Below are 25,727 nucleotides of genomic sequence, written 5' to 3' on the forward strand. Positions count from 1 at the left end.
ATAAAGTTGCAAAATGTTACTCAGTAACTGACTTAGCTTCTAAATCAAGCTAGAATTACACATACTCCGTATATTACTTGAGTATATACAAGTACATTCCATGATAACATGCAGAGACATGGAAACAAGAAGAGTACTGTGAAATAAAAATTGCCATGTTTATGAAATAATGAATTGAAAACAAAACACCTGTCCAGTTAATCCAGAATATCTCATTTCAAAAAGGTGGTTTTGAATATTGCTCTTTTCAAGAATTCAAATAATTTCCATGTGGCTAAATTGGATTTTTTTCCCTAACATGAAAAAATGGCAGCTGATATATTCCTATAGCTATGGGAGTATACTTTTCCTTTTACTGAATATCAAATTAAAAGGTTTGATAGGTTTTCACTCCCCGCAGGTGAAAGGGGCTCTTAACATTCTAGTGGTTAAGAATGAATCCCTTAAAGCTCTGAGGCATTTGAATGTCTTAAGACCCAAAGGCTCATGTACCATTAATGAAACAGTATATGAGATGGAAGTTTAATTCTCCTGAAAACTAAATAGAACTATGAAATAAACAGGGTACGAGAATGACCTGAGTTCACAGGAATCTCTAAATTTGAAAGACATTGCTTCAGCTTTGCTAAGAGAGCATCAAAAGCCTTTTATAGCAAGAGTTTCTTGGTGAGTCACATATTTGGCCATGGAGCCTTAGGATCTTTTTAAGCACTAAGAAGTGCTTTATGCTGTGCAAATTCAATGAAAGGCCAACCAAGTAAAGCCTACAAGTAAGCCAAAGATTCTGTATCCTCTAAAGAAAGAAGGTGAGATGTATAACTGACCAACTTTGCTCCTAGTTTGACAATGATTTCTGTGAAGCTAAGATAAGCAAAGACAGCACCTTAAGGAGAACCCAGCAGAAGCCTCTCAGAAGTGAGGGTTGGCTGTGGCAGAAATGGCTACTGATTCCTTCTAAGTAACTCCTCTTTTGTCCGTGAGAACCCAAAAATGTTAACAACCAGTAGGGTGAAGGACTGGTTTCAGTCATTTCTCCACATTATGAATTGCAACTTCTGTTATTATTTGCAAAATAAGAGGTCATGTGTGAATTATTAGTCAATGAACAGCACATAAAAGAATATGGCCTGTCTTCAATCTGAGCTCTCCTGGTTTGCTGTGTCGTCTAATTCAAGGCACTTTATATATTTTGGTGCCTTAGTGTGTTAACATGTAACATGAGAATAACACTCATTCACTTACCTCAAGGAGCTTCTACATAGATTACTGAATCGCAAAGCACTTTGAGCTCCTCAGATGAAAAGCGCTGTGGAAAAAGTGACAGCCAGGGAACTCTTTCAGTGCCTCAGAGTCCTGAACTATCGTGTCTATGCTGCAAATACAACTCCTCAAAACACCTAGAAAATCTGCTAGGGCACTCTATCCCCTTTTTCTATGTTAATTGTTTGGCACACAGATGCTTATATACTTAATTAAAATAGTTATACTCCCTAATCCAAAGAAGTTGACTAATTTTCCAATAAAGTTTACTAAACGTATCTATTCTGGAGTATTCTGTGCCAAGTAGGAAACTTCAGTTTTCTTTGAGGTGCATGTGACATAATAAAAAGTTCACTTTCTTTTTCAAAATAATTGAACTAGTGTTATTTGTGTGAAACTACAAGTTTTTAATGGAAAAAATACTGAAATTATGCCACATGTCTGTATATTCATCTGAAGAGTATAAAGATGGAGTTCTGAGAAAAAAGGGTCTTAACACTATAGAAATAAATGTGTTCAAAGAAATTTTAAAAAAATGTAATGTTTCATACATTGACATAAAGCAATTAGTCAGAGGTAATAAACTATAAATACAGTAGTTCAAATGTTTCTCTCAGCATTAGGTTTTCTAAACAAGTTAAATTCAAAACATTTTAAACTTGTTACACTCATGTTTCAAAGAAATTGTGGAAATGGAAGTTTTCATACAAATCTAAAACAATGATACCACCTTGTGATCTTTACATAGAGTATCCTGGACCTTGATCATTTTAGATTTATAACATACTTTGGTTAATACATTAGATTCAACCCATTAATATGCCTTTATATTTGGGAGAAATTAGATTGTGATTTATAAACTTGCAGGTTACCCTAATCTTCCTCAATTCCAGGTCTTCCTTGATTCTCTGCAGGGGGTTCTGTCAGACTCATAATTAAAATGATGAGAATTATATAAACTTCTTTCGAACTGAACATTTGTTTTGCTTTTTTAAATAAAATAAAGTGCTTTCAAATCAAATATTTCTTGCCCTAAACAAAACTGAAACATACTTAAACCTGAAACTTTCATATCTTGACACACATATTTAACAAGAAAAAATCAGTTTTGGGCCATTAATGTCCTTCAAGGGTTCAGACTGGATCTAAACTTGGTTTCACATTATTATCGTGCTCGTGTTTGTACATGAAGGTTAACAGGAAGAGGGCAACATCCAAGGATGACCAATAGGCAGTATGCGACGTGACAGCTGACCAATAGCGGCTCTCCACAAGGCCTTCTCTGAGTTCAAAGTCAATTCTGTGATCCAGTTCCACTAAAAAGAAGTCAAACAAATCAGTAAGTATCACAGTAAGATTGTTTCTACACAGACTTACTAGATTTGGAGAATAAAAATTTACCCAACAGAAGTGACTCTCCTAATTATTATTACTATTTTTTAAAAAGTGATTTTCCACTCTCATCTTATGGGAAGAAAACACTCAAGAGCCTCAGTAGCTCAGGATTCTGTCTGGTGAACCCTCTCCTTTGTATGCTCAGGTCAGTATGGAATATTAAAGAAAGAAAACAAAAATCTCACTTGGTACCATACAGTATATTTGGAATAAAGAAACTGGCCTCAAATCCTGGCTTTCCTATTTATAATTTGTGCCTAACCTGAAAGATACAGCAAATCGTCTTCTTGCAGAATGACGGGTCAGCCTTACATGTAATAATGTCAGCAGGAGTGCAACAGTGCACTCAAAGGCTCCTTCACAGGGGAGGCTCTTTACATCAACTGGCTCAGAGAACATGTTGGAAGATAACATCTACTACAGTCCTACAGTGTTTTTTTCCCCACTATGCTGAATTCCTCAAAGGGCCACAGCTTACTCTAGTCTCTGTCCTGTCAGCTGGGCCAAACATGCACCTAGGACATACCCGCGCTCAAGAATCCACTGGCTGGGAAAGTGAAATTGGGAGGAACAGTGGTAACCCTTGAGAGGAAGGACTTCATTTACAACAGTGCTGTCCTCAAATAGTTCAGTAAATTCAAGTAAGTTTTTTCTAAAACACACAGAAAGTCCTTGTAACATGTGAGAAAAATCACCTTACCAAATCCAAGGCTATAAGACTGTAATTGGATTATCTAACAAATCCTTAAGAGATAAAACACTTAGACAAATGATAATTTCATCTTCAGGAATTTCTCAAAAGCTGTCAATAAGCCATACAGTATTTTGAAGGGTCTGTCTTAAAAATAAAAATCACTACCATTCAGACTCAAAATCTGCTCTTTTGTTCGGCGTGCTAGCCGGTATAAAAAGTAAAAACTGGCAAAAATCAGGGAGGTTGGAGAAAATGTGGGGTTTTGCTTTACCCAGGAAGTTTGGAAATCACATCATTTTAGAGCATGATTTCATATAAACGTTTAGCTAATGTTGAAACAATACCATTTGGTGATTTAAAAATGCATTTATAGTTATTTTTCTCAATTGTGCTTTTCTGACAAAGAATGTCCATGCATCTTATATAAAAATTTTTAGATAAGGTTTATTTACACTCAAACAGTATAAATACCCAATCAGGTTATAAAGCACTATGAAATATACTGACATAGACCTTTCACAAAACTGCTATTTTTCTCACTTAAATTATAAGCTAGTCCATAAGAAGTCAGAAATAGTTGAAATCCACATGTTGAACTGCGGGATAGGAATGTCAATCTTTTATCTTTCGTATTCCATGGGACATCTGTGTTAAAATTCGTAGGCACATTCTGGCACAACAGACAAGAAGATGAAAAGAAGAAATAAACACAATGAAGAGGAGTCAAGGTGAAGTCAGTTATGAAAAGGAGAAATAAGAGGAAAAATGAAGAGATGGGAAACACACATTAAAATTGGTGAAGCCCATACCATGTTATTTCTAAGAATTCCTTTTAAAGGCCACTGTAGAACGCCTTCCTAGTCCAACAGTCTTAAACAACTGTTATTCTAAAGTTAAAGGGAGGTTTTTCCTGTTACAACGCGTGTTACTCGGCTCCACTTTGATTTCATGTCCCTGAAATGTATTCTTAATGTGCTATCACTGTGCAACACCGCCTTTCATATACTACAAACTCAAATGATGTATTTATTGCCCCATTATGTGTCCCTGTCCTTCTTATCACCTAGGGGATTTTTAATAAGTGTCATTAACTAGATTGGCTTACCCTATCCCCTCCCTTTCTATTTATCTGCAGGTTGTCACCATCAAAATGGAAATTAGGTAACCAGCTTGTACTTGATGAACCTATTTTACAGTCTCATCTTCCTTAAAAGGTTTACCCCAGGCAGTCTGGTTTGCAGCTGACACCATATTTGTGTTGGTTTTACACGTGGGTGGATGGATGGATGTAGGTGGGCCAATGTCTCATCTTTTATCTTTATGTAGATCACAGAATTCCCAACAGTGTGAGGTCACTACATGGTAGTACTATTCTACATGTGCTGTGAGATGTGCTCTTGGCCAAAGTTGGCCCAAATCTACACGGAGTTGCCTTGGACCTGCCTTCTCACTATTATTGTATCAAGAAGGGTGGCACTAGACAGGTTAGTATTTTCCTAGTTTCTTTCACTGAATTAGGTCAAGAAAAAGGAGAACATAAAATCACTTAATCCTTTTCTCTGGAGTGATATTTAATATTCCTGTATCTACAAAAAGAGAATTTAAGATTTCTGCAAGTTGAGGAGAGGTAAAAATGAAAAAAAAAATTTGTTGGCTTTTAACAATCATCAATAATTTGCTTTCACTGTTTTAAAACATGGGTTGAAGGAAATGGCAACCCACTCCAGGATTCTTGACTGGAAAATCCCATGGACAGAGGAACGTGGTAGGCTACAGTCCACGGGGTCACAAAGAGTGGGACACGCCTGAACGACTTCACTTTCACCTTTTACTTTCTTTTTGGGGGAGTCATGCATATGGGCACGCTTCCTTCCTTATTCTCCAAGCAAATGCCTGCCGCCCACCCAGGGTGAAGGCAGAGTTTCCCCAGCACTCTGCTTTCAGTAGAGTGTTCTTTTGTGTGCAGGGCTTGTAACCTGGATATGGTGTTAAAAAGTAAAGTACATGAATAGAAAGTAACCATTTTAGTATTATAATGTGTACCAACCGGACAGGTTTGTTCTATTTAAAGGGACTGTCTTAACATCCTGGAGAGAAATTTTCAAAAACTTGATGAATCTTAAAAAATTATCTTATTTATAAATAGCAATTACGATTATAATTACATGATTTTAGGCTTTAGGTAGATACCAAGAAAACCACTTAAAGTACTAGTAAAGGAAACTGGGTTTCCAAATGACTGATGAAAGAGTCATTTGCAATATATGCTCAGAGTTCTTGATAAATTATATCTTATTTTTCCTCTGCCTCAGAGCAACCATATATTTTATGTAGTTAGATGTTTGATAGCCAAGGGATATTTACATTTTGTGACTTATCATAGCTCCAAATATATTTAAAAACATTATCTAAACATCCTTTATTTTAAAAAAATAGCAAAAACTCCGTAATGAGCTTTATCATTGCCATTTTCTGATCCCCAAATTTCCCAACACTAATCTAAAACTCTGAAAGACATTCAGACACCTAACATTTGACAACAGACGGGCTATTTGGGGAAGCACAGGCTCATAAGAATACAAAGGAGCTTCTGGGGATGGCCAAATCCATTGGATCCTCTACCACCTGGTTGGAGAAACGTTCCTCAGTGTATTCGGAACTACTCCCTTCTACTCATCCTTGGTCTTCTCAGAACTCACTTCTAGATCTCTACATAACCTGTGCTTCCCATCTCTGTTTTCGCTTGTGCTGTGCTGTTTCTTTTCTCTGCAATGTCTCTTCATCTCTGCTTATTTAAGTACTACTTCCACAAAACCTTTTTTTTTTCATTTCTCCAGGTAAAAACATTTTCTCTCTCCTTAAAATCTCTGTCATGAGGTTCATCACATTCTAACATATATTATGTTATCTCTGTAGTTATCCACCTTCCCTACAAGAATATATGCCCTCTAAAATATACTAAAGTTTCCACCTAAGCATTTAACATCTTTATGGGCAGCACTGAAACTGGTTCATCTTGGTGTCTCTTTTCTAGTGACTATCTACTTGCCTCATGGTAAAATTGTTGAATGAATTAAAAACAGGAGAAGAAAGAATAGAAGCCATATACATATTACCATCTGAAGCAATGTGGTGTAGTTATGACGAGTGGTCTAACTGCTTAGGTAGCTGGGATGGCTTTAAGGAAGTGGATAAAAGGACTACTTGAATGTAGGACAAATAGATTAATGGATTAATTTTCCTTTCTCTAAATATTCAAAGTGACTATTACATGAGCAGGGACTAGAGACAGCACTTATAAAAATCATTTCTTGAGAGGAGTTCACTGAATTAGATCATCACAAACTACTGTCACAGAGCCAAAAACCCAAATCAGCTTGTTATGCTGACACCCTGTTTTGGAAGCTATACCTAGTTATTTTTTTTTGAAAGAAGAAAAAATGCATGAAAATTAGCAATTATAAACATGGAAATTGCAAAATTAGATACAGTTTGAAAATACAAGGAGAAACCTGTAACTTACTTTTTTGGTTAAAGACAAAATCCATTATTTTTAAAAAAGGAAAGAGAAAGGAGATACAGAAAAAAAGGAATGAGAAGTTAAGATAAAAATAATTTTAAACTGCTAAGATTAATTTTTACTAATAATTTTGAATCTGCTGAAAATCAGGAGACTGAAAATATCTCTTGTAGCCAATAATTTTTTTCAAAGCAAGCCTATACCTCTAAAGACCATTAAATATTTGTGTTGAAACCAGGTATCATCTGTGGCATACTAACAGCCCTAGGGATAGTGTTATTAATACCTGAAATAACTAGGAATGATTGAACTCTTTGTACTATGAAATCCTTTTATATTTAAATATATTACATGAAAATAACACTGAAGCTCTCTGAAGGCTGGAGGGCAACAGAAAAGAAAGAAAATGGCCTAATGCTTTTCTTCTCTCTAAACAGTTCCTTCTTTGGAGAAGCATATAGGAATATGATATATTTTAGCACACTAAGTAACTAATGAATACTCGAGTTTCAGGACCACTACCATTTAAGATTAGGAAATACAGGAAGAGAATACATTTAAAATAGTCTGTTAATGGTAACATTCAAGCTGCTCTCATAGAAAAATTGATCAAGTTTTCAGTGAGCAAAAGAAATCTAAGTAGACCGTTTTCACAGCATTCTGAATGCTATTCCTGACATATACCATACCGAGGGTATTATCTTTATTCTGTATTACATTTTCCGGAAAAAGAAGTTGTGGGAGATTAAAGAACGATTCTTGAAGTCTGAAATCTGTGGGGAAAAAAAACACACAAGATGCTGTAAAGTGTTGGCTGATGGTTACAAATGGCCTTCAGTGATGCAGTGGCCAAAAGTTAGAACAATACTCCCAAATAAGCTGATTAAACCTAGCAAACAAAAAGAAGTACACAATTAGGTTTCTGTGAAGAGCTCTGTCATGGAAAATGTAAGCATAATTAACTTCGAAATACAATGTCATAATCTGTTAAAACTTAAACATCCCCCAAATTTATAGTTCATTTAAGTTCTAACCTAGAGGCAAAACAGTGCTAAAAGAAACAAATTCTTTTCATGATATGTTACAAACACAAGGGAATACACGAAAAGAAACAGTAAAACCACCAGAAATAAGCCTATACTTTTCAAAAGAAATGAAGAGCAGCTATATAAGATGCTTCAACTCAATGTCAGCAAAGTAGTTTCAATTGACAACACTAACTCTTCAAAGACAGAAACCCTGATTGATCACGAATTCAGTCTGTGTCCATCTTACCCTCAAAAAGCAGGAGAATCAAAGTTGGTAGCCTTAGAATGAAGGTTATCCAGAAGAACTGAGGCAATCAATGTGAGCAAGAAAAAGGAAGCCAGAATCACCTAATCACAGTGATCAAATTCCAGAAAGATTTAAGGAAGAAAGGTTTTATGATTTGCAAGATACAGCCAAAATAGCAATTATGATTTAAGAAATTTATCTAAATCAGGATTACAGAGAAGAGTATATTACTGAAGCAAGTCAAAGGTAAATCTAGAGGATTTGATTTAAAAGGCATAATTCTTCTACAGAAGTTGTCCAATGTTAAAAGTTAGACTTTTAAAATCTATATCTAGAGATGAAAACACGGAACTAAGAAATCACGTTAGCTCAATTAGCTGAGTTTATAGTTGGTAAGTAATTTACCGTTAGAACCAACAAAGAATTTATATGCAAGAATGACAGAAAACGTATTTTGTTAAAATATTATAATGCAATAAAACTAAGCATTTCTACCTTCACATGTCCTGAAGAAGAAATAAGTTTCTTATTTATTATCATTATCACTTTGAAATTTCTATGTTAAATAGCAAAAACACTAAAAGACAGTTTTTTCCCTCAGATCCTATAGAATTCTGTGTCTTCCTTACCCCTTTTCTCTGGGGCTCAAATTCGACCCTGCTCTTCTTGTTCCCTATTCACCCTAATGCTTACTAGCATCACTGCTGTGCATTAACATTACAAGGAATTGTGGCTTTTTACCTGCCATCTTACAAAATTCTTTAAAGTTATTTTTCTTCAGAAGTTTATAGTTTTCTTTTGACCTGCATGTTACGACAAAATTTTATATTTTCACAATCTCACTTCTGTTATTAAGCAATAAATCGTAGAGTAACTCATTAAAAATATGAGTTTTGTACAAACATCAAAATCTAAAATGAATTTTCTAGGTAGTGTTCAAAAGGCTTGAAATTATAAAATTTCTAGTATTCAGAGAAAGGCATACGATTAAGTTTAAAAAATGGAATTGGCCCAAATAGGAATGTCCAACTCAGCAATGGCTAGGATAATTCATCGTGGAGTGGGGCTGACTATGGAGAAAGATCCAGCCTCTAGGACCGTCACATCTCAACTTCCTTTTTAATTTTTTATGAACAGCAATGAATGGTGGTCATTTTAAAATTTAGAGCAGCAGATACGGTAAGAAAACAAAGCTAAGCATCTGAAATGAACTGTTTAAACATTTTTAGAGAAAGAAAATAAAATTTTCTTTTATTTAGAGAAAGAAAATAAAATAGTTACGGAAAGGAAGTAACTAGTTTCAGAATCTACATTTCCTTATGTAAGTCAATGGAAACTAGGACTTTTCACTGGACATTTATAAATAAACTTTAAGTTTAGACCCTCAGAAGTAAATATACACTAAGTGTTTTAGTGTTTCACAACTATTTAAGATTTTAGACCTTATAAATCCACTGGAAAAAATTAAATAAAGCATCATTCTATTGCTAAGTCCAGTATAATTATCCATTCTTTCATTCATTTCTTGAGTATCTATTTTACACAAGGTAGTAGGGACAGGATGGGAAGCCATAGAGTGAATTCAATACAATTAAAGTTTTGAAGGCTTTATAATTAAGTTGATGAAGGGAGCTATGGGATTAGTGCCAGGATGGTTTTGGCAGAGCATTTTAAAAATGGTATCAAGAGTAGATACAGCATAGATCTGCAGCAACTAAATGAATTTTTAAACCTGAGAAGACCATGTTTAAAAACAAAAACCAAAAAACTACTTTATAAAAATCAGGGAGTGCTTACCACAAAGAGATTTGTTTTATGCTTGACATGTAAGATCTCTGTGTGACAAGGCACTTATTAATGTTCTTAAGTTAATTCACCCACGCAGAGAGTAAAACTGCATTTACCTGCAAATTATTCCTGAAAATGTAAGTAGAGGAAAAGCATTTTTTTCTTTAAAAGCCAGGGCATACTTTAGATTAGAGTGGACTGCTAGTGTTAATATCTTAATGCTCTTTGTCTTCCTCCAGTTTTAAAAAGGACACAGTATAAATCTGGAAAGAAGAGTACGAACTAACATGCAGAGTCAAGAAAGCCAGAACTGCTGTGTGGGAGGGTCTGCGTTGCCACGGTGGTCATGGGTGGTGAGGCAACTGGCTTCTTCTCATCTTCTATGGAGTCCCTTGATGTCTCAGATGGCTGTGATACAGATGAACGTCCAAATCTTGAGAACAACATTCCTCCAAGTCCCTTTCCAATGCTTGCAGCCCCTGCATTTCACAAAACAGGCCAGTCATTCTGCTGAATTACACCACATACCAGGCTAAAGAGCACCACCCGTAATTACAGTCAGTTGGCAGAGAGACTAAGCCCTAGTCATGTTTTTCCAGGGTGGGAACACAAAAAAACTGCAATTTATATTGTAGGTTTCTAAATAAAAATGGTGTTGAACAGAAGGAGAGTTGTACAAACTGCAGGAATACAGCTTACAAAGAAAAAAAGATTCTATTTTATTCAAGTAATCTTTGTTTTTTAAAGTATTTTATAACATTAAAAATGTTAATAAAAAGAACCACGCCATTCACATGGGCATATATTTACTACTGGTATGCCTACTCCTGAAGTGAAGTGGATCTGTTATAAAAAGCTGTGAATAAACAATCTCTATGATGAATATCAATGAATCCAGCAGATAGAGCCTGTTTACAGTGCCATCTTGTGGCATTTTATATTAAGGCAACTTGTAACCAAAAGCAAAGGACAAATTAAGTGGCACACGATTGAGCTCCAGCGCCACACCAAACACCGTGGGTGGAACTGGAGACCATGCAAAGAGAAATTGTTGCTCTCAAGAAGAACATGATTTGAGAGACTTTTAGGACACAGATCAGAGAACGGATTGGCAAGGACACCCTTAGTACTCAAGCACCCCCTCATTTCACAAATGAGGGAGATGAAAATTAAAAACTATGTGACTTCTCTAGATTTCACAGCAAGTGATGGGTCCAAGGTTAAAATGAGGGACTTGATGTCTCCACCTTTTTTTGTGTGTGTGCATCAAGCTATCTTATATTCTCTAACTACAGAATCTGATCTAACTAGAGAATTTAGGGCTTTTGCCTTCAAATATAAGAAGTGAGAGTAATTAACTCTAAACATTAACTCTCAGATGTTTTGTAATATATAGAGTATTTCCAGGTACCTAAAATTTAATGACTATATAAAATTGCTTAAGTTCATTGATGAGGAATACCAAAGAGAAATTACCTAATATGCTTGCTTTGCCTATATTTGTTATAGATTCCCCATAGTGTCGGCGAGACAAGACTGGCGAAGTCACAGGGCTTGGTATTGTTGAGATGCCTTCATTCTCTGAAATTGAGGTAGGATCTTTTGCTGGGTGAAGAAAGCTTGGCTTCATATACTCGTAAGGTAGAGGATTGGATGTATTATACCAGTGGATCTGCACAGGTGAAATGTTGCTGTAGTGTTTCAGTATTAACGGTTCTAATCTATAAGCCTTGATGGAAAAAAATTCAAAGAAACAAAACATTAAGGCACAATGCTTAGGTTTTAGTAAACTGTTCATTCTGATTCTACTGTGTGCTCAGAGGACCTTAGGAAATGATTAAAAACCTGACATTCCTAACATGTATTCCAATTTCTTCACTGTTAATAATATGTAGTTTGTCTAATTATATATCCTTAATGATGAGACTATAAAAAAATTCGAGTTAAGTCTAGGCTAATAGTGCCCTTTAATTAGTTTTTCAGTAATATTAGTTGCTCAGTCGTGTCTGACTCTTTGCGACCCCACGGGCTGTAGCCTGCAAGTCTCCTCTCTCCATGGGATTCTCCAAGCAAGAATACTGGGAGTGGGTTGCCACTCCCTTCTCCAGAGGATCTTCCCAGGGATTGAGTCCCAGTCTCCTGCCTGAGGGCAGGAGCTACAAGGGAAGACCTTGTAGCTACAGGGAAGTTTGAACTACAGGGAAGACCTTGTTTTTCAGAGGAATATTCATTTTTATATAACATCTAGCAATTAGATTAATATTAAGTCTCAAAAACAAAACTAAAGCAGTAAACAGCAACTTGGAGCGCAGTAAATAAGCTCAATTTTTAACATCTAAGCTCTCAGTTGACTCTATTTTCAAGCAGATTAATGTAGTACATGAGATGATGATATAAGACCATTTGTCTAAGGTGAAATAGGGACGATATAGCAGAAAAGGCAATGGACTTGGCATACAATTCCCTGCATTCATATTCTGGCCTCTGTCACTTATTAACTATACGACACTCACCAAGTCACAAAGTCTCACAGCCTCAGTTTCCTAAGCTGTAGAAAAGAAATAATACTTCCTAATTTCTACTACCTCAGAAGGATGTTGGGAAGAATAGATAAGTTTAGAAAAACTGCCTAACACAGTTCTGACATAACTATTTTAAAAAAATCACAGAAAAACTATAAAATGAATAATAAAAAATAATTTGTAATAATGAATTTGTAATCCTCCATAATACAGCTGACCCTTAAACAATACAGGAGTGAACTGCATGGGTCCACTTATACATGTGTGTGTTTTTTTCCATAAATAGATATTAAAGCACAACATGGTCTGCAATTGGTTGAATCTATGGATACGAAACTGTAGATATGGAGAGCTGACTATAAGATTACACCCCAATTGTTGACAGAGCACAAGGTTGGTACCCCAACCCCAGAGCTGTTCAAGGGTCAACTGTATAACAAAGTTTAAGATTATACAAAACATAGCTCACAGTTCACCTACAATCTTAAGTTCACTTTCAAGTTATAGGAAAATCAGTAAAATGAATGGATATAACAATACACTTAAGGTCTAACTAGCTGTTTTGCACATGTTTTACTTAATCCTAACAACCTTGAGGTAAATATTATCATCTACATCATATAGATAAAAAATAGATAGTTTCAGAGTGACGTGGCCAAGATTGTACAATCAGTATTTGAATTTAATACTAGATTCCATTTCAGTGAAATTTATTTCTTAAATATAGCAGTTTTGATTTTTTTAACATATGGAAAATTTTCTAAAATTCTAGTGTTTAGTTAATGTTATATTTATTTGGTACTAGCCAAAGATCTTTTAAAAGACTTTACAGAGTCATATAAAGCTGTTTTTCAGAAAATAAATGTTATTTAAAACAGTTTGTCTTAAATTTAGTTATATTTAATACTTGTCCCCAATACGATTTAATGAAGAATTTTTCTCATCCAGAAATCTTACTTCGCATTAAACTGTTCACCTGGATGTAAGGTCCTTATTTACATTAGAAAAATTTATTTTTATTTACAAAAATTTAAATTTTATTTACATTAGAAAAATTTAATTAAAAAATTTAATAGACTTTTAAGTATAGTGGAAACAACTTTTATATGCATTGGGAAACCAAAACAATTGTGTGATTCACTTTATTGCGGTGATCTGGAAGCAAGCGTGCAGTATCTCCGAGGTATGCTTTATCAATTACACTTGATAAGTTCATATTTTAAAAATATTTTTCTTTGGTTAGTTTAGGGATTAGGAAGTAAAATACCTTAAAGATGTTCTGTTTATATTGTATTTGTAGAATGAAGGCATAATGTAAAAATACTATCCAGTTAATGGATCCAGTTAATCCATTTTTGCATTCTCTCTGATATGAGAATGCAAAAATCCAAAATGCTGTAATTCTACCAGTCTAAAATAAATTCTTCCACTTTTCCATGTTTAATACACAGTATTTAAATATTCTCAATTTTAAGAGGATCTACCACACACATTTCAATGTTGCAACATGCTTTAGAGAACAAAGTATTTAAAGTGGGATTTTAAAATTTTATGGCTACTACACTATTGGAATTACAACTGGTTAAGGTTTGAAAGTTCAGAAGACTCCTGTCCTTTGGATTAACTGGATCCATTAGCTGGATAGTATTTTTACATTATGCTTTCATTCTATAAATACAACATAAACAGGTCATCTTTAAGGTATTTTACTTCCTAATCCCTAAACTAACCAAAGAAAAATATTTTTAAAATATGAACTTATCAAGTGTAATAGATAAAGCATACCTTGGAGATACTGCATGCTTGCTTCCCGATCACTGCAATAAAGTGAATCACACAATTTTTTGGTTTCCCAATGCATATAAAAGTTAAGTTTCCACTATACTTAAAAGTCTATTAAATATGCCACACCATTATGTCTAAATAGCAAAATATATACCTTAATTAAAAATTAATGCTGTTGGAAAAATGGTATCAATAGACTTACTCAATGCAGGGTTGCCACAAAACTTATTTATAAAAAATAAACAAACAAAACTGCATTATCTGTGAAGTGCAATAAAATAAGAGATGTCTGTAAATGAATACTTTCTTATCAATTCAGCAGTACCTTGCAAGGTTTCTTACAGATTCTCTTAGGAAAAATTTAATACTGAGACACAGATATCCATATTTACAACTCACCACTGGATCTGTTGGATGAAAAATGTTTAGTAATCGGTTACAAATCTCTCTGGGCAAAATATGGTCTTGACTTCCAGTGTTTCCTGGGCGGATGCCACGTAATGCCAAAAAAACTGCTAGTGGGGATCCCATACAGAAGAAATTTTCAACCTACAATGATAAAGTCACCCTAAATTTAAAAAATGGTGAACTGTTTTTCAAAGAATTTGGACATAATTAATGGTAAAGTACAAATAAAATTATCTCCAAATATATATCATTTTAAATGAGTTGTATCTAGATTATATTTGCATTACTTATTAAATATATAACAACCATTAATTATTTTAAACTATCCAGGAGCAGCTTCAGTACCTTTAAATCTAATAGAAAATGAAGAATGAGAATAAGGAGAAGGAAGACTTATTAAGCTACTATTTTGTGTAAAGTAATAGTAGGTATTCTGAAACATATATAGACCAATAAGGCTGAGCTTCTACACCCAAGAGTTTATAATCCTGCGGAGGAGACAGAGTAAAATAGTGCATAATAGAGGGAAAGTGTGCTACAGGTGAGTAGATAAAGGATGTGCACTGGCCAAAGAGATGAAGAGGATTTCCAAAGTTGGGGTTGGGATACACTGGGGCTGGAAAGATAATCCATACTGATAGAACCACATGAACTAAAGCAGAGGCAGGAAAGAACCTGGCGTAGTTTAGAGAGAAACAATCTGATAAGGTTGAAGACTGGCTATGGGGAAAATGTAACTGGAATGAGAAATGTACAGAACCTTGACTGTTTGACTAAGAAAACAGGGCATAATTTATTTTACATGTAGTGAAAGAGAACAGGATTTGGCTGTTTTAGGTGGTGAGTAAATCTCGTAGTAGCTTCTGAATGAACTGGAAAATTAAGAGGCTAGAAGACTTTGGAGACAAGTTAGGAAACTACTGAAAGAGGTTAGGCAAAAGACAATCTGAACCTAGGAGGACAAGTTGTTCCATTCAAAAATGGAAATTTGAGAGAATCAACATGATTATTTGAATGGAGATAGGGATAAAGAAGGAGTCAGAGGCAATTGGTAAGATTTGGGTCTGATTGACTGGGAAGATATTAGTTAACCTATTAACTGTAACAGGAAACTCTAAGTAAACCATGTTTTTGTTCATAATTAGTTTGAGGTATCTGTAACATACCTAACAGGTAACTGAGAATTTAGGACAGGAGATACAGAATTGAATATGTCATCATCTAAGTCTATGTGTCACCATCATAGAAGTGATGTATAACACTGAGAGAATGGATAAAGCTGCTTAGGAATCATATAGAATAAAATGGCTTTAGACAGAATTACAAGGAACGTCTGCATCTGATGAGTAGGTAAAACTATAGAAGAGAGGGCTAAAGAAGGAACAGAAACAGGATAATGCAGCAGCATGGAAGTCAAGGGAGGAGAGGGCTTCAAGAAAAAGAAGGTAGTCATTAGTACTGGATTACATGGAGAAGGCGATGGCACCCCACTCCAGTACTCTTGCCTGGAAAATCCCATGGATCAAGGAGCCTGGTGGGCCGCAGTCCATGGGGTTGCCAAGAGTCGGACATGACTGAGTGACTTCCCTTTCACTTTTCACTTTCATGCACTGGGGAAGGAAATGGCAACCCACTCCAGTGTTTTTGCCTGGAGAATCCCAGGGATGGGGGAGCCTGGTGGGCTGCCGTCTATGGGGTCACACAGAGTCGGACAGGACTGAACTGACTTAGCAGCAGCAGCACAAACAGACCATGACAGCTTTCCCTCCTAAACCCACTTTACCTCTCTTATATGTTCCATATCTTGATTCAAGATATCACAAATTCATTTCTCCCTCTTATCTCTAACATCTAAGAAGTCATTTCAACAGATTCTAACATTTCACTTCATCACTTCTCCTCTGGACTATACTGTAACAGTGTCCCTGCCTCCAACCTTACACACGTTTAATCTCTTCCCATGCCCTTGGAGATTTTTTTTTCCAAGTAAAAAAAATTTATGAATGAATATATATTTTGAAATGGTAGCTTTAAGCTAAATAAAGTTTAAGAAATTTTTGTTTTTAAAGGATGGAGTAACTTAAAGATGTTTGAAGGCTGAAGAACTGCATTAAGAAAAATTAAAAATATAAGAAAAAGCATCTGGAATAATAGTGACAGGGATGGAGGCACCAATTCTCAAAGGATTACTCTCATTACTTCTTCTATAAAGTGAGAAAAGAATAAAAGATAAAGATACAAAAATAGTTACGATAGAAGAGAAAGCTCTGTAAATCCTTTCTGCTTGATATACACATGCATGTGTGCACACACGTGCACCCCAGCAAGATGGCTTATACATTGGTCAGGCACTTCATAAACGTCTGGTAACTTGCTAAACCCATGGATTAAACAACTTTGCTAAGTTTATGACTGATGCAGTTTGGTTGACAAACACAAAGGAATTACTTATCTCTCCAGTAAGAGTAATGACTGCTTTAGTGTTATCTACAGCTGTCCAAAGAATTTTGTGGGTCAAGAAATGCTTTAGACGTTTAGTCTAAGTACTGTCTAGAGATCAATGAACAGAGGAATTCAGAGATGTTAAGTAATCTTGCTAATATTACATAACTAGTTAGTGGCAAAGCCTCATGATCACAACCGAAGTCTTCTACTCTCCAGACCAATGTTTGTTGATATTTTTTTTGCTCTTTTTAAAGTTCAGTGGTCACATGTGACAAATCTAATATTTTATTCTGAAAGCAAAGCCATCTGCCAGTTAACAGGCATATAAGACTTCTGTTTCTTTTAGAACTCTGGAATTCTAAATAAATTTGCCAATTATTACATATTCCTTTTTGTGCGTACATGCTAAGTCATTTGTGTCTGACTCTTTGCAACCCCATGGACTGTAGCTTGCCAGGCTCTCCTGTCCATGGGATTCTCCAGGCATGAATACTGGAGTGGGTGGCCATTTCGTTCTCCAGGGGGTTTTCCTGACCCAGAGATCAAACCATCATCTCTTACATCTCCTGCACTGGCAGATGGGTTCTTTACCACTAGTGCCACCTGGGAATTTTAAATTTCAGTTATCTATATATTTTTCTCTATAAGTAATTATATAATTAAAAATTCCTATTATTAGACTACATAACCATGTATTAGAAAGATATACCAACTATAGGGTGTCAACTTAAAAAAGCATGGAAAGTTGTGAGTTAAGTTTCATTTGGGGCAATATGAGGACTGCATCCTGGGAGACAGCACCTCAGGTAGCTCTGAGAAACTGTTCCAAAGGTGCAGGGGGGAAGGTCAGTATATATGTGATTTTGGTAAAGGAGGAATACATGCAATCAAGCATATATTTTTCCAGAAGGTTTCTGCTAGTCATGAGGAACAGTCATCACTATGAATGATTTTAGTGTTTTTAAAGACATGAGGAGATACAAGAATTGTGCTCATAAAATTGGCTCTGGAAAATACCTGGCTATCTGAAGACCTGTCCTGCCAGTCTTCCCAACTCCCCTCCCCCGAACTGTCCCCCGCTCTCCACCCCGAACTCCTTTCAGGGGGCTGCTGAAGGTTAGCAGCTGCAGCAGCACATGATTTAATCCTTATGGAGGTAGATGGCAAGCGCCAATTTGTGGTTGACAAGGGCATAAATTCTAGTAAGGTGATAATTAAATTTTGAGATTCTAATATACATAGTGGATCATAGTCAACAAAACCCAGGACATGAAATAGAAGAGTTTATTTTTTCTATCAGAGCAATTCTACATATTTAACACTGATTATATATAATAATGGTGGTAGATATGGAATTCAAATTCCAGGTGGGGGTGACTCCAAAGACCATGCTTTTATGGGTTTTGATGTATCTTATAACTATTATACGGCTTGTAAAAGTTAAAAAAAAAACTTTAGAAGTCAGAGAAATAGATTGAATAAGTATGTCTGCATCACTCTAGCATGTAACACGTATGTTAAGTTCCTATGATAAAAGAAACAGGTATCAGGAAGAGATAACACAGTACACTAGACATGTGCATATATTCAACTGGAAATGAGTATTAGGAGACTTTTGTCATGCTCCATTTAACAGTGCAAATAAGCTGTTATTCAGCTATAAAGCTGTGTCCTTTCCAATAGGCCAATGTCAATGTCTCTGCTACTTTTTATTCTTTAAACCACTGCTAAGACAGATCTATTCTGATGCTCAAAAACCCTGAAAAGCTTTCCACTCTCCCATCAAATCTAAGTTCTCTTCCTCCTTTCCCACAGCCCCCATGCCCCGCATCTTGTATATTCCAGCTGAACTGGTTTGCTCACCTTGCTCCAAACTAACTGCATCACACGCACATCTTGTGCTTCGGTCACGCCCTTCAGCTGACACGCCAGCTTTCCATCCGTGGAATCATCACTGGTATACTTCCAGCTATTTTTCTTACCATATACAACTAGTTGGTCACAAACATTTAATTTTAAATACTAGATATTTCCCAGATCTGTCTCTATTTTTAGATGTTGGGTTATATCCCTTCACAACTTTGTTTATGCTGCTTCTTTTAAGAACAGAGCATTTCTTCTTTCCTCTACTTGGCAATATCCAATTTACAGAGATTAAGTACAAATGTCATTCACTTATAAACCTTTATAGGCAAAATTAAACCTCCTCCTTGTGCCTATATATTATTCTGTGTAATAGCCCCAGTAATGTCGTGTTATGTATTTTGAGTCTTGTCCATTCTTTTCTTAGTAGAATCTAAAAACCAGCAGGGTCCAACACACTGTAAGGGTTCAAAAAAAGACTCACTTCAAAGAATAATTAGGATTTCATTTGATCCCTAACGTCATGCTTCAAATGATGCTTAAAAAAAAATTGAGATAAACAATGAAAATCTGATCTGTCTTTCCTTACCTTAAATTTTAAGGCAGGTGTTTGTGTCATAGATGATGCTTTCAATCCATGTAGCCGTTCTTCAATTTCTCGCAGCCTAGGGAGGAGTACGAGATTACATACACATTCATATTCATAATTTCGTTAAGTATTAGATGCTCACTAGTTCACTAAGCATAAAGAAATCATCCAATTCCTCAAATTAATCCTTGACAGTATTTAATAAATGAACTTGCTGTAGTACAGAAAGTCTATAAAAGTTTACAAAATAATTAGTAAAAGTACCCTGTTCTTCCAATACATACTGTTAATAGGTTTTTTGGGGGGGATCTTTAGTAAAATGTGAGGCACATACAAGCATATACACACTTTAAAAAAACCACACCAAATGTTCATACCACACCCTTTTCTATGGCTTTCCTTTTTCTACAGTTAATAGTGAATCTTAGCAATCTTTTCACGTCACTGCCTCCTAACCTACCTTCAGTCTTTATAACAACTGTTTAATTGCCCAGCATATAGATAAACCCAGTTTAGCCTTTCTCTGTTGATGAACACGGGTTATTTCAACTTTTTCCTAATGCAATGTTCTGTATGTACTTACATTTAATAAACAACGGAACAAACTTAAGAAGGTTCAGTTCATTTTCTAAACCTTTTAAAAACATTTTACTTGAATTTGTCTAAAATACAGCATTACAAAAACAAAAAACAAACAAAAAATACAGTGCTAAAGTTTGCAACATGACATTTTCTTTCAAAACTATTAGCTATTTTGATATTATAAAAGTTATGTATTTTCTCTATGGTACTTGTTAATAAAATTCTAATGAAATCCTTAGACAATTTCTGTATGATGAAAATAAATTCAATGCTTCCTGAGTATAAGTTTAAGTTAACTAAATTGGCTGTTTTATATAATGCTATCAAAATGAGTGACTTTTCACAGATTTATTAGAGTCAGTTGAATGATCATCAAGAGAACAAGAGCATGTAATTAGAGATGAAGATAGGAATGTAGCAAAGAATTAAAAGACAGTATCAGGCATATTCTAGGATTAACAGAATCAGGGGCTTATTAACTTAATGGATACTTAAAATCTCGAGTGCGTCTGATACAATAGTATATATATTTACTATTTTTTTAAGAAAATATTCTAACACATTAACAGTTCTCACGAGATTATGCATGATTTTTATACTCTTCTTTCTACCTGATTTACGTTTTATATTTTGTTCAATTAACCTACCTACCAGTTGTATCAGAAGAAAAAAATAGATAATGCATCCAGCTAAAAAAGATAGTATTAGAAAGGATGTAAATGATTAAATAATTATAAAATCTGTCTAAAATATATTTGCCAAGAAAAAAGGGCTTTAAAATTATTTTCACAATACTAACAAAGGTGGAGGCCCATCAGATTCTACACAGCGACTCAGCATGGAATAAGTTTTAGATTTCATTTCTAATTAACTGTGAAGAAAAAAAGAAGCAAAAAGAGGAAGATGGTAATTTTATGCTATAGGAACACACATGTAATTAGTATCAAAATTTATAGTCTCTTGCTTGATTAGGCATATTATTCAATAATCTTTGAATATTCTATTCTGTACCCTAAACAATGTATTTTTTCTTTATTATGAAAAATCTGAAGTTTTCTACTAAGAAGTCCAGTGATTCCATGTTTAATTTCTTTTTAAGATATTTTTTACCGTCGTTTTGTTATATAGAGTTCATCAAGAAGATGGCGTTCTTCGTAGCTCATCCATCGTTCATCAGGCAACTCTTCTTCCTTCTGCAGCAACTGTTCATAGAGTCGAACTGGATTCCAGCCAGTCATTATGTCATAAGTGATCACACATCCCAAGGAATGTGACACTATTGAGACTTTACCCCCTTTTTCCTCAAAGTTTGGATTCCGGGAACAGAAAAGGGAATATAATCGATTGAGCTCTTGCTGAAGGCCTTTAACTAGCTGTTTGAAATAAGAAAACATCAAATTAGAATAATCACTTCTATAAAGGTTTCTAAACTCAAATAGGCTAAGAAAGAAAAATATATTACTAGCCAAATATATCTAGGTTATTAAAATTAACTCAGCTGCTTCAGAACCACGTCCGACTCTTTGCGATCCCATGGACTATACAGTCATGGAATTCTCCAGGCCAGAATACTGGAGTGGGTAGCATTTCCCTTTTCCAGAGGATCTTCCCAATGTAAAGATATACATAATATTATAATCCATAGCAACACTAAAGAACAAAGACAGATGTTACCCACACAGATTCTTTCAGTCCTTAAACCCACTACTTAAGCCAATAGTTTCAGGTATTAAAAAAAAAAGTTCCATGCAGATTCTAGTAAGATTTCCAAAAAGCCTCTGGATATCTTTTCTTCATTGTAATGGACTTATATGCTATTCTAAAGTCTTATACCTTGTACTTTTTAAGCGCCAGTAAGTTTAGGAAAAGAATATCTGAGTTTATGATAACAGGGTTACTAACATTGTATATGCAACATATTATATACATTATTACTTTCTGCATTTAGATAAGAGTAATGTAATGAAAGGTCACTGTATGACTAAGGAAAATGGTTATGTTGAGGTACTTGATATTCCAAAATTCCCATTATATTGGTAATATAAAGTATTTTAAAATACTTTTAAAAAGTTCCATTTTAAAAAAGTAGGAATTTTTTAAGGTTTAGAAGTTAATAATGTGGGAAGTATCTAAGCCATTTTTCTTTATAAAACTGCTTTCTTTGGAAATTTAGCTTTAATAAATATTACTGAAGTATTCTAAGAAGTGAGAACAACAAGGTTCTTTTGTTACTCAAATTCATTCATGCAGGGCCCTGACCTGATTTTTAAGGTAGTCCTCTTCTCTTCCTATCACTGCTTACTACTATTTGGTTATAAACTTCCTGATACTCAATTTCTCATTTCAGTTCTTTTTAGTAAGTCAGATGTTATTCAGACATACAAACATTAATTATTAATTGCTTCCATATACTGTTATTTTGTTTCAAGAGACAAGTTGCCTCCATTTGGTTCACTGAATATTCTTTAGCAGAATCAAACTGGAAATTATTTGAGCATTCATGCTTGGCTGGGTTGGCAGTCACATGAATGAAGGTGCAATGTTCTTGTTGCTAACCTCACAGACCTCTACTGCATAATACTGAGGTCCTTGTTAAAGCTACTGAAACCATGTACGTGGTCTGGAGGGCTTGTTAATAGATTGCTAGGCTCCATCCTAGAGTTTCAGATTCAGCAGTTCTGGGGACCACACATTAGTGGTAAATGCATATAAAAATATCCCAAGACATGGGCTGTAGGTAATTCTAGTCAACAGAATTTAAAAAAATAGGCAGTATGATGTGAAAGTACATGCTTTGTTCAAAGGGAGCTATAATGTAATGCTTTGGACTTGGCTTTGATAAGAATATGAACCAACTCTTAAAACTTTGTAATTTTCTTAATTTATAATCTACATGAAGGGAGGTACTGAAAAAGCTAATTTTTCAATAAAATACATTTCTTTAAAAGCAACATTTGTTGATAGTGTTTACTTTTGAAGGGCTCGATTTTAAAACTCCTATCATGAAGTCTAGAAACACTAAAAGATAAATACCTAGGTAGTTTGGCAAAAGATAACCCAATCTTTTTGTTTTTTTAAAATACCACCCCCATTAAAATTAAATAGTAAAAAATGGAAAAGATCTACCAGTTCCTCTACCAGTGATTAAGCTATTTCATATTTTAAAAATTTAAAGTATCTACTCGTTATACCAATAACTTCCTTAATCTAGCAATCATAAAAATTAAATATCCAACAAAGAGAAAGTCTTATTCAACACTAAAGTATTTCACCATGGACTGAAACAGAGAATGTATAGTTTCTGAAGAGCTGATGTTTTCATCTGTTTTAATAATCTTCTATGTGACTAGAAATAATCTTTGTGTTTCCTTATTAGACCGTATCTAGATATAGAAGAACTTCAAATCTCTGTCTGCAGCTTACACATATAGGAACATTTGTGGTTAATATATTACGATTTTGAAAGACAACTTTTAGTGCAAAACAGCCATGCACTACCTCTAAAGGTCTTTATAATCATCCACTCAGCCGCAAAAGAAGAAATTCACCTTGATGTTATATCTAAAAAGTCTACTCTAATTAGGGTTTGTTTTTCCCCTTCTCCTTTCTGATTTATTTATATTTCTCCAGCTAGGATTCCTTTGTGACCAACTATATTCATTTGGGATATCTGAACCAAGATTAATGATATACCCTATTATCTTAATTTTATTAACTCTACAATATTATCTAATCAATTTAGCTAACCTCTCACACAGAGAAAGCATTAGATGGCTCTTCAAAAGTTTAAAACAGTTTCTAATTTTCATAACCATTGCTCAAAAATTAAAATTTATCAAGAAAGTCAACCAAAAAGGAAAAAAATCCAGCAGTTTCAAGAGAGATTCTGAACACCTAAAATATGGCTGTAGAACATAGTCATTTGTCCTTCTCTCTCCTTCAGGAAATTTTACTGAGAAAAAGTAATTTAGAGTTTTAGTCATATACATCTATTAAACAATTTTCAAATAGCAATGGCAAGATAGGACCATGACAATTCTCTTTTTAGCTCTTCATTTTTAAAAAGCTGTTGAAAAGAGAGTTCTGTTGTACAAAAGAGGTAACAGTTCTCTCTGGAGTTTCCATGTTACTTTATTTAGGGTTGAAGAATATAGCTAAAAGCTCTCGAATGATGTCTTGATAGACTGGAGTTAGTTCCTTAAAAAAACAAAAAAACAAAAAAACAAAAACTGGTCCTCAGAAAGTATGACCTGAGAAGTACTGTTCAGTATATAAAAACTTTCCCCGAAGCACAACTTTTTAGTGCACAATCACTAATTAGGGTCCTCCCATGAGCACTGAAGAAATCTGAGTGAAAAGTGGCCTCAGAGATGATTTAATTCAAACTCCTGTGAAGATAAAAGTCCCTTCAATAACACCCGTGTAAAGGGATAAAGAGCTCAGCATCCACCTCAGTGAGTACCTTTATCCAGAGCCAGTCACTTCTACTAAAAAAGAAAAATTTTCCCCCCAGTTTTATCAAGATATAATTGAGATATACATTATGTGAGTTTCAGGTGTACAATGTAAATGGTTTGATATATACTGTGAAATGATTACACAGTAAGTTTAGTTAAAATCTATCAGCTTACATTATCTACAATTTTTTTCCTTATAACACTTCTGTATTTTTAAGGCAGCTTTAGTTATTATACAGTTCTTCATTGAATAATCAAACATGTTCCTTTCCGTATTTTCAATTCACAGATCCTTATTTTACTTTCTAGAATTAACAGAGTAAATCTATTCCTTTTTTAAAATGGTAGCCCTTGAAATACATAAAGACAGATATATACTTAATTACAACTTGAAAATCTAAGCGCAAAGAATTGTACTGGAAACTATATCATAATATCTTTGATCCTCATGACAATCTTTGTGTACTAACTGGCTTCAGTTGTGTCTGACTCTTTGTGACCCTATGGACCGTAGCCCACCAGGCTCCCCTGTCCATGGGATGCTCCAGGCAAAAATACTGGAGTGGGTTGTCATGCCCTCCTCCAGGGGATCTTCCTGACCCAGGGATCTAACCCGTTTCTCCTGCACTGCAGATGAATTCTTTACTGCTGAGCCATGGGGGAAGCCCCATGACAATCTTTATCAATTGTGTAGTTTATGTCCATTTTAAGTAAGGAAGCTGAGAAATTGAGAAATTTTATTTAAGCTAGTTAAGTGGCAGATTTTAAAACCGCATCTATTGACTACAAAGGCTGAGAGGAAGAGGAAAAAGGCTCTTATGCCTATCAAATAAACCTAACAAGGCTCATTCACCAGACAGGCCTTAATCCTACAGAATCGCTGCTGGCTGTTATTTGTCATTACTTCCCTTAGGAAACATATACTATTGAAAAATAATTTAGTCTAGATATTACCTAACACCGAGGAGTGAAAGTTGCTCAGTTGTGTCTGACTCTTTGTGACCCCATGGACCAAACAGTTCCTGGAATTCTCCAGGCCAGAATGCTGGAGTGGGTAGCCTTTCCCTTCTCCAGGAGATCTTCCCAAACCAGGGATTGAATCCAGGTCTCCTGCATTGCAGGTGGATTCTTTACCAGCTGAGCT

The 25,727-nt window shown here is 34.9% G+C and overlaps 1 protein-coding gene across 7 annotated transcripts in view; it reads right to left on the reverse strand.

The window, feature by feature from the left end:
- Window positions 1-1,643: 1,643 nt before the first annotated feature.
- DDHD1 (DDHD domain containing 1) overlaps window positions 1,644-25,727 on the reverse strand; it is a 69,586-nt gene continuing 45,502 nt past the window's right edge. For 2 of the 7 annotated variants that reach the window (XR_011258253.1, XR_011258252.1), the window contains 7 exons: window positions 21,237-21,499; window positions 19,545-19,620; window positions 14,639-14,788; window positions 11,409-11,661; window positions 10,049-10,411; window positions 7,559-7,642; window positions 1,644-2,576 (listed from right to left, as the gene is read on the reverse strand). Coding sequence is in view for 4 of the 7 variants with exons in the window: in XM_069596662.1 (XP_069452763.1) it covers window positions 2,395-2,576; window positions 7,559-7,642; window positions 10,220-10,411; window positions 11,409-11,661; window positions 14,639-14,788; window positions 19,545-19,620; window positions 21,237-21,499 (1,200 nt within the window). In the remaining 3 variants the exon portion in view is untranslated. Of the gene's footprint in view, window positions 2,577-7,558; window positions 7,759-10,048; window positions 10,412-11,408; window positions 11,662-14,638; window positions 14,789-19,544; window positions 19,621-21,236; window positions 21,500-25,727 lie in introns of those variants that run through there. The other 5 variants (XM_069596662.1, XM_069596660.1, XM_069596663.1 and 2 more) reach the window with 3 other exon arrangements.

Source organism: Ovis canadensis, chromosome 7 (genome assembly GCF_042477335.2).
Source record: "Ovis canadensis isolate MfBH-ARS-UI-01 breed Bighorn chromosome 7, ARS-UI_OviCan_v2, whole genome shotgun sequence".
Lineage (NCBI taxonomy): Eukaryota > Metazoa > Chordata > Mammalia > Artiodactyla > Bovidae > Ovis > Ovis canadensis.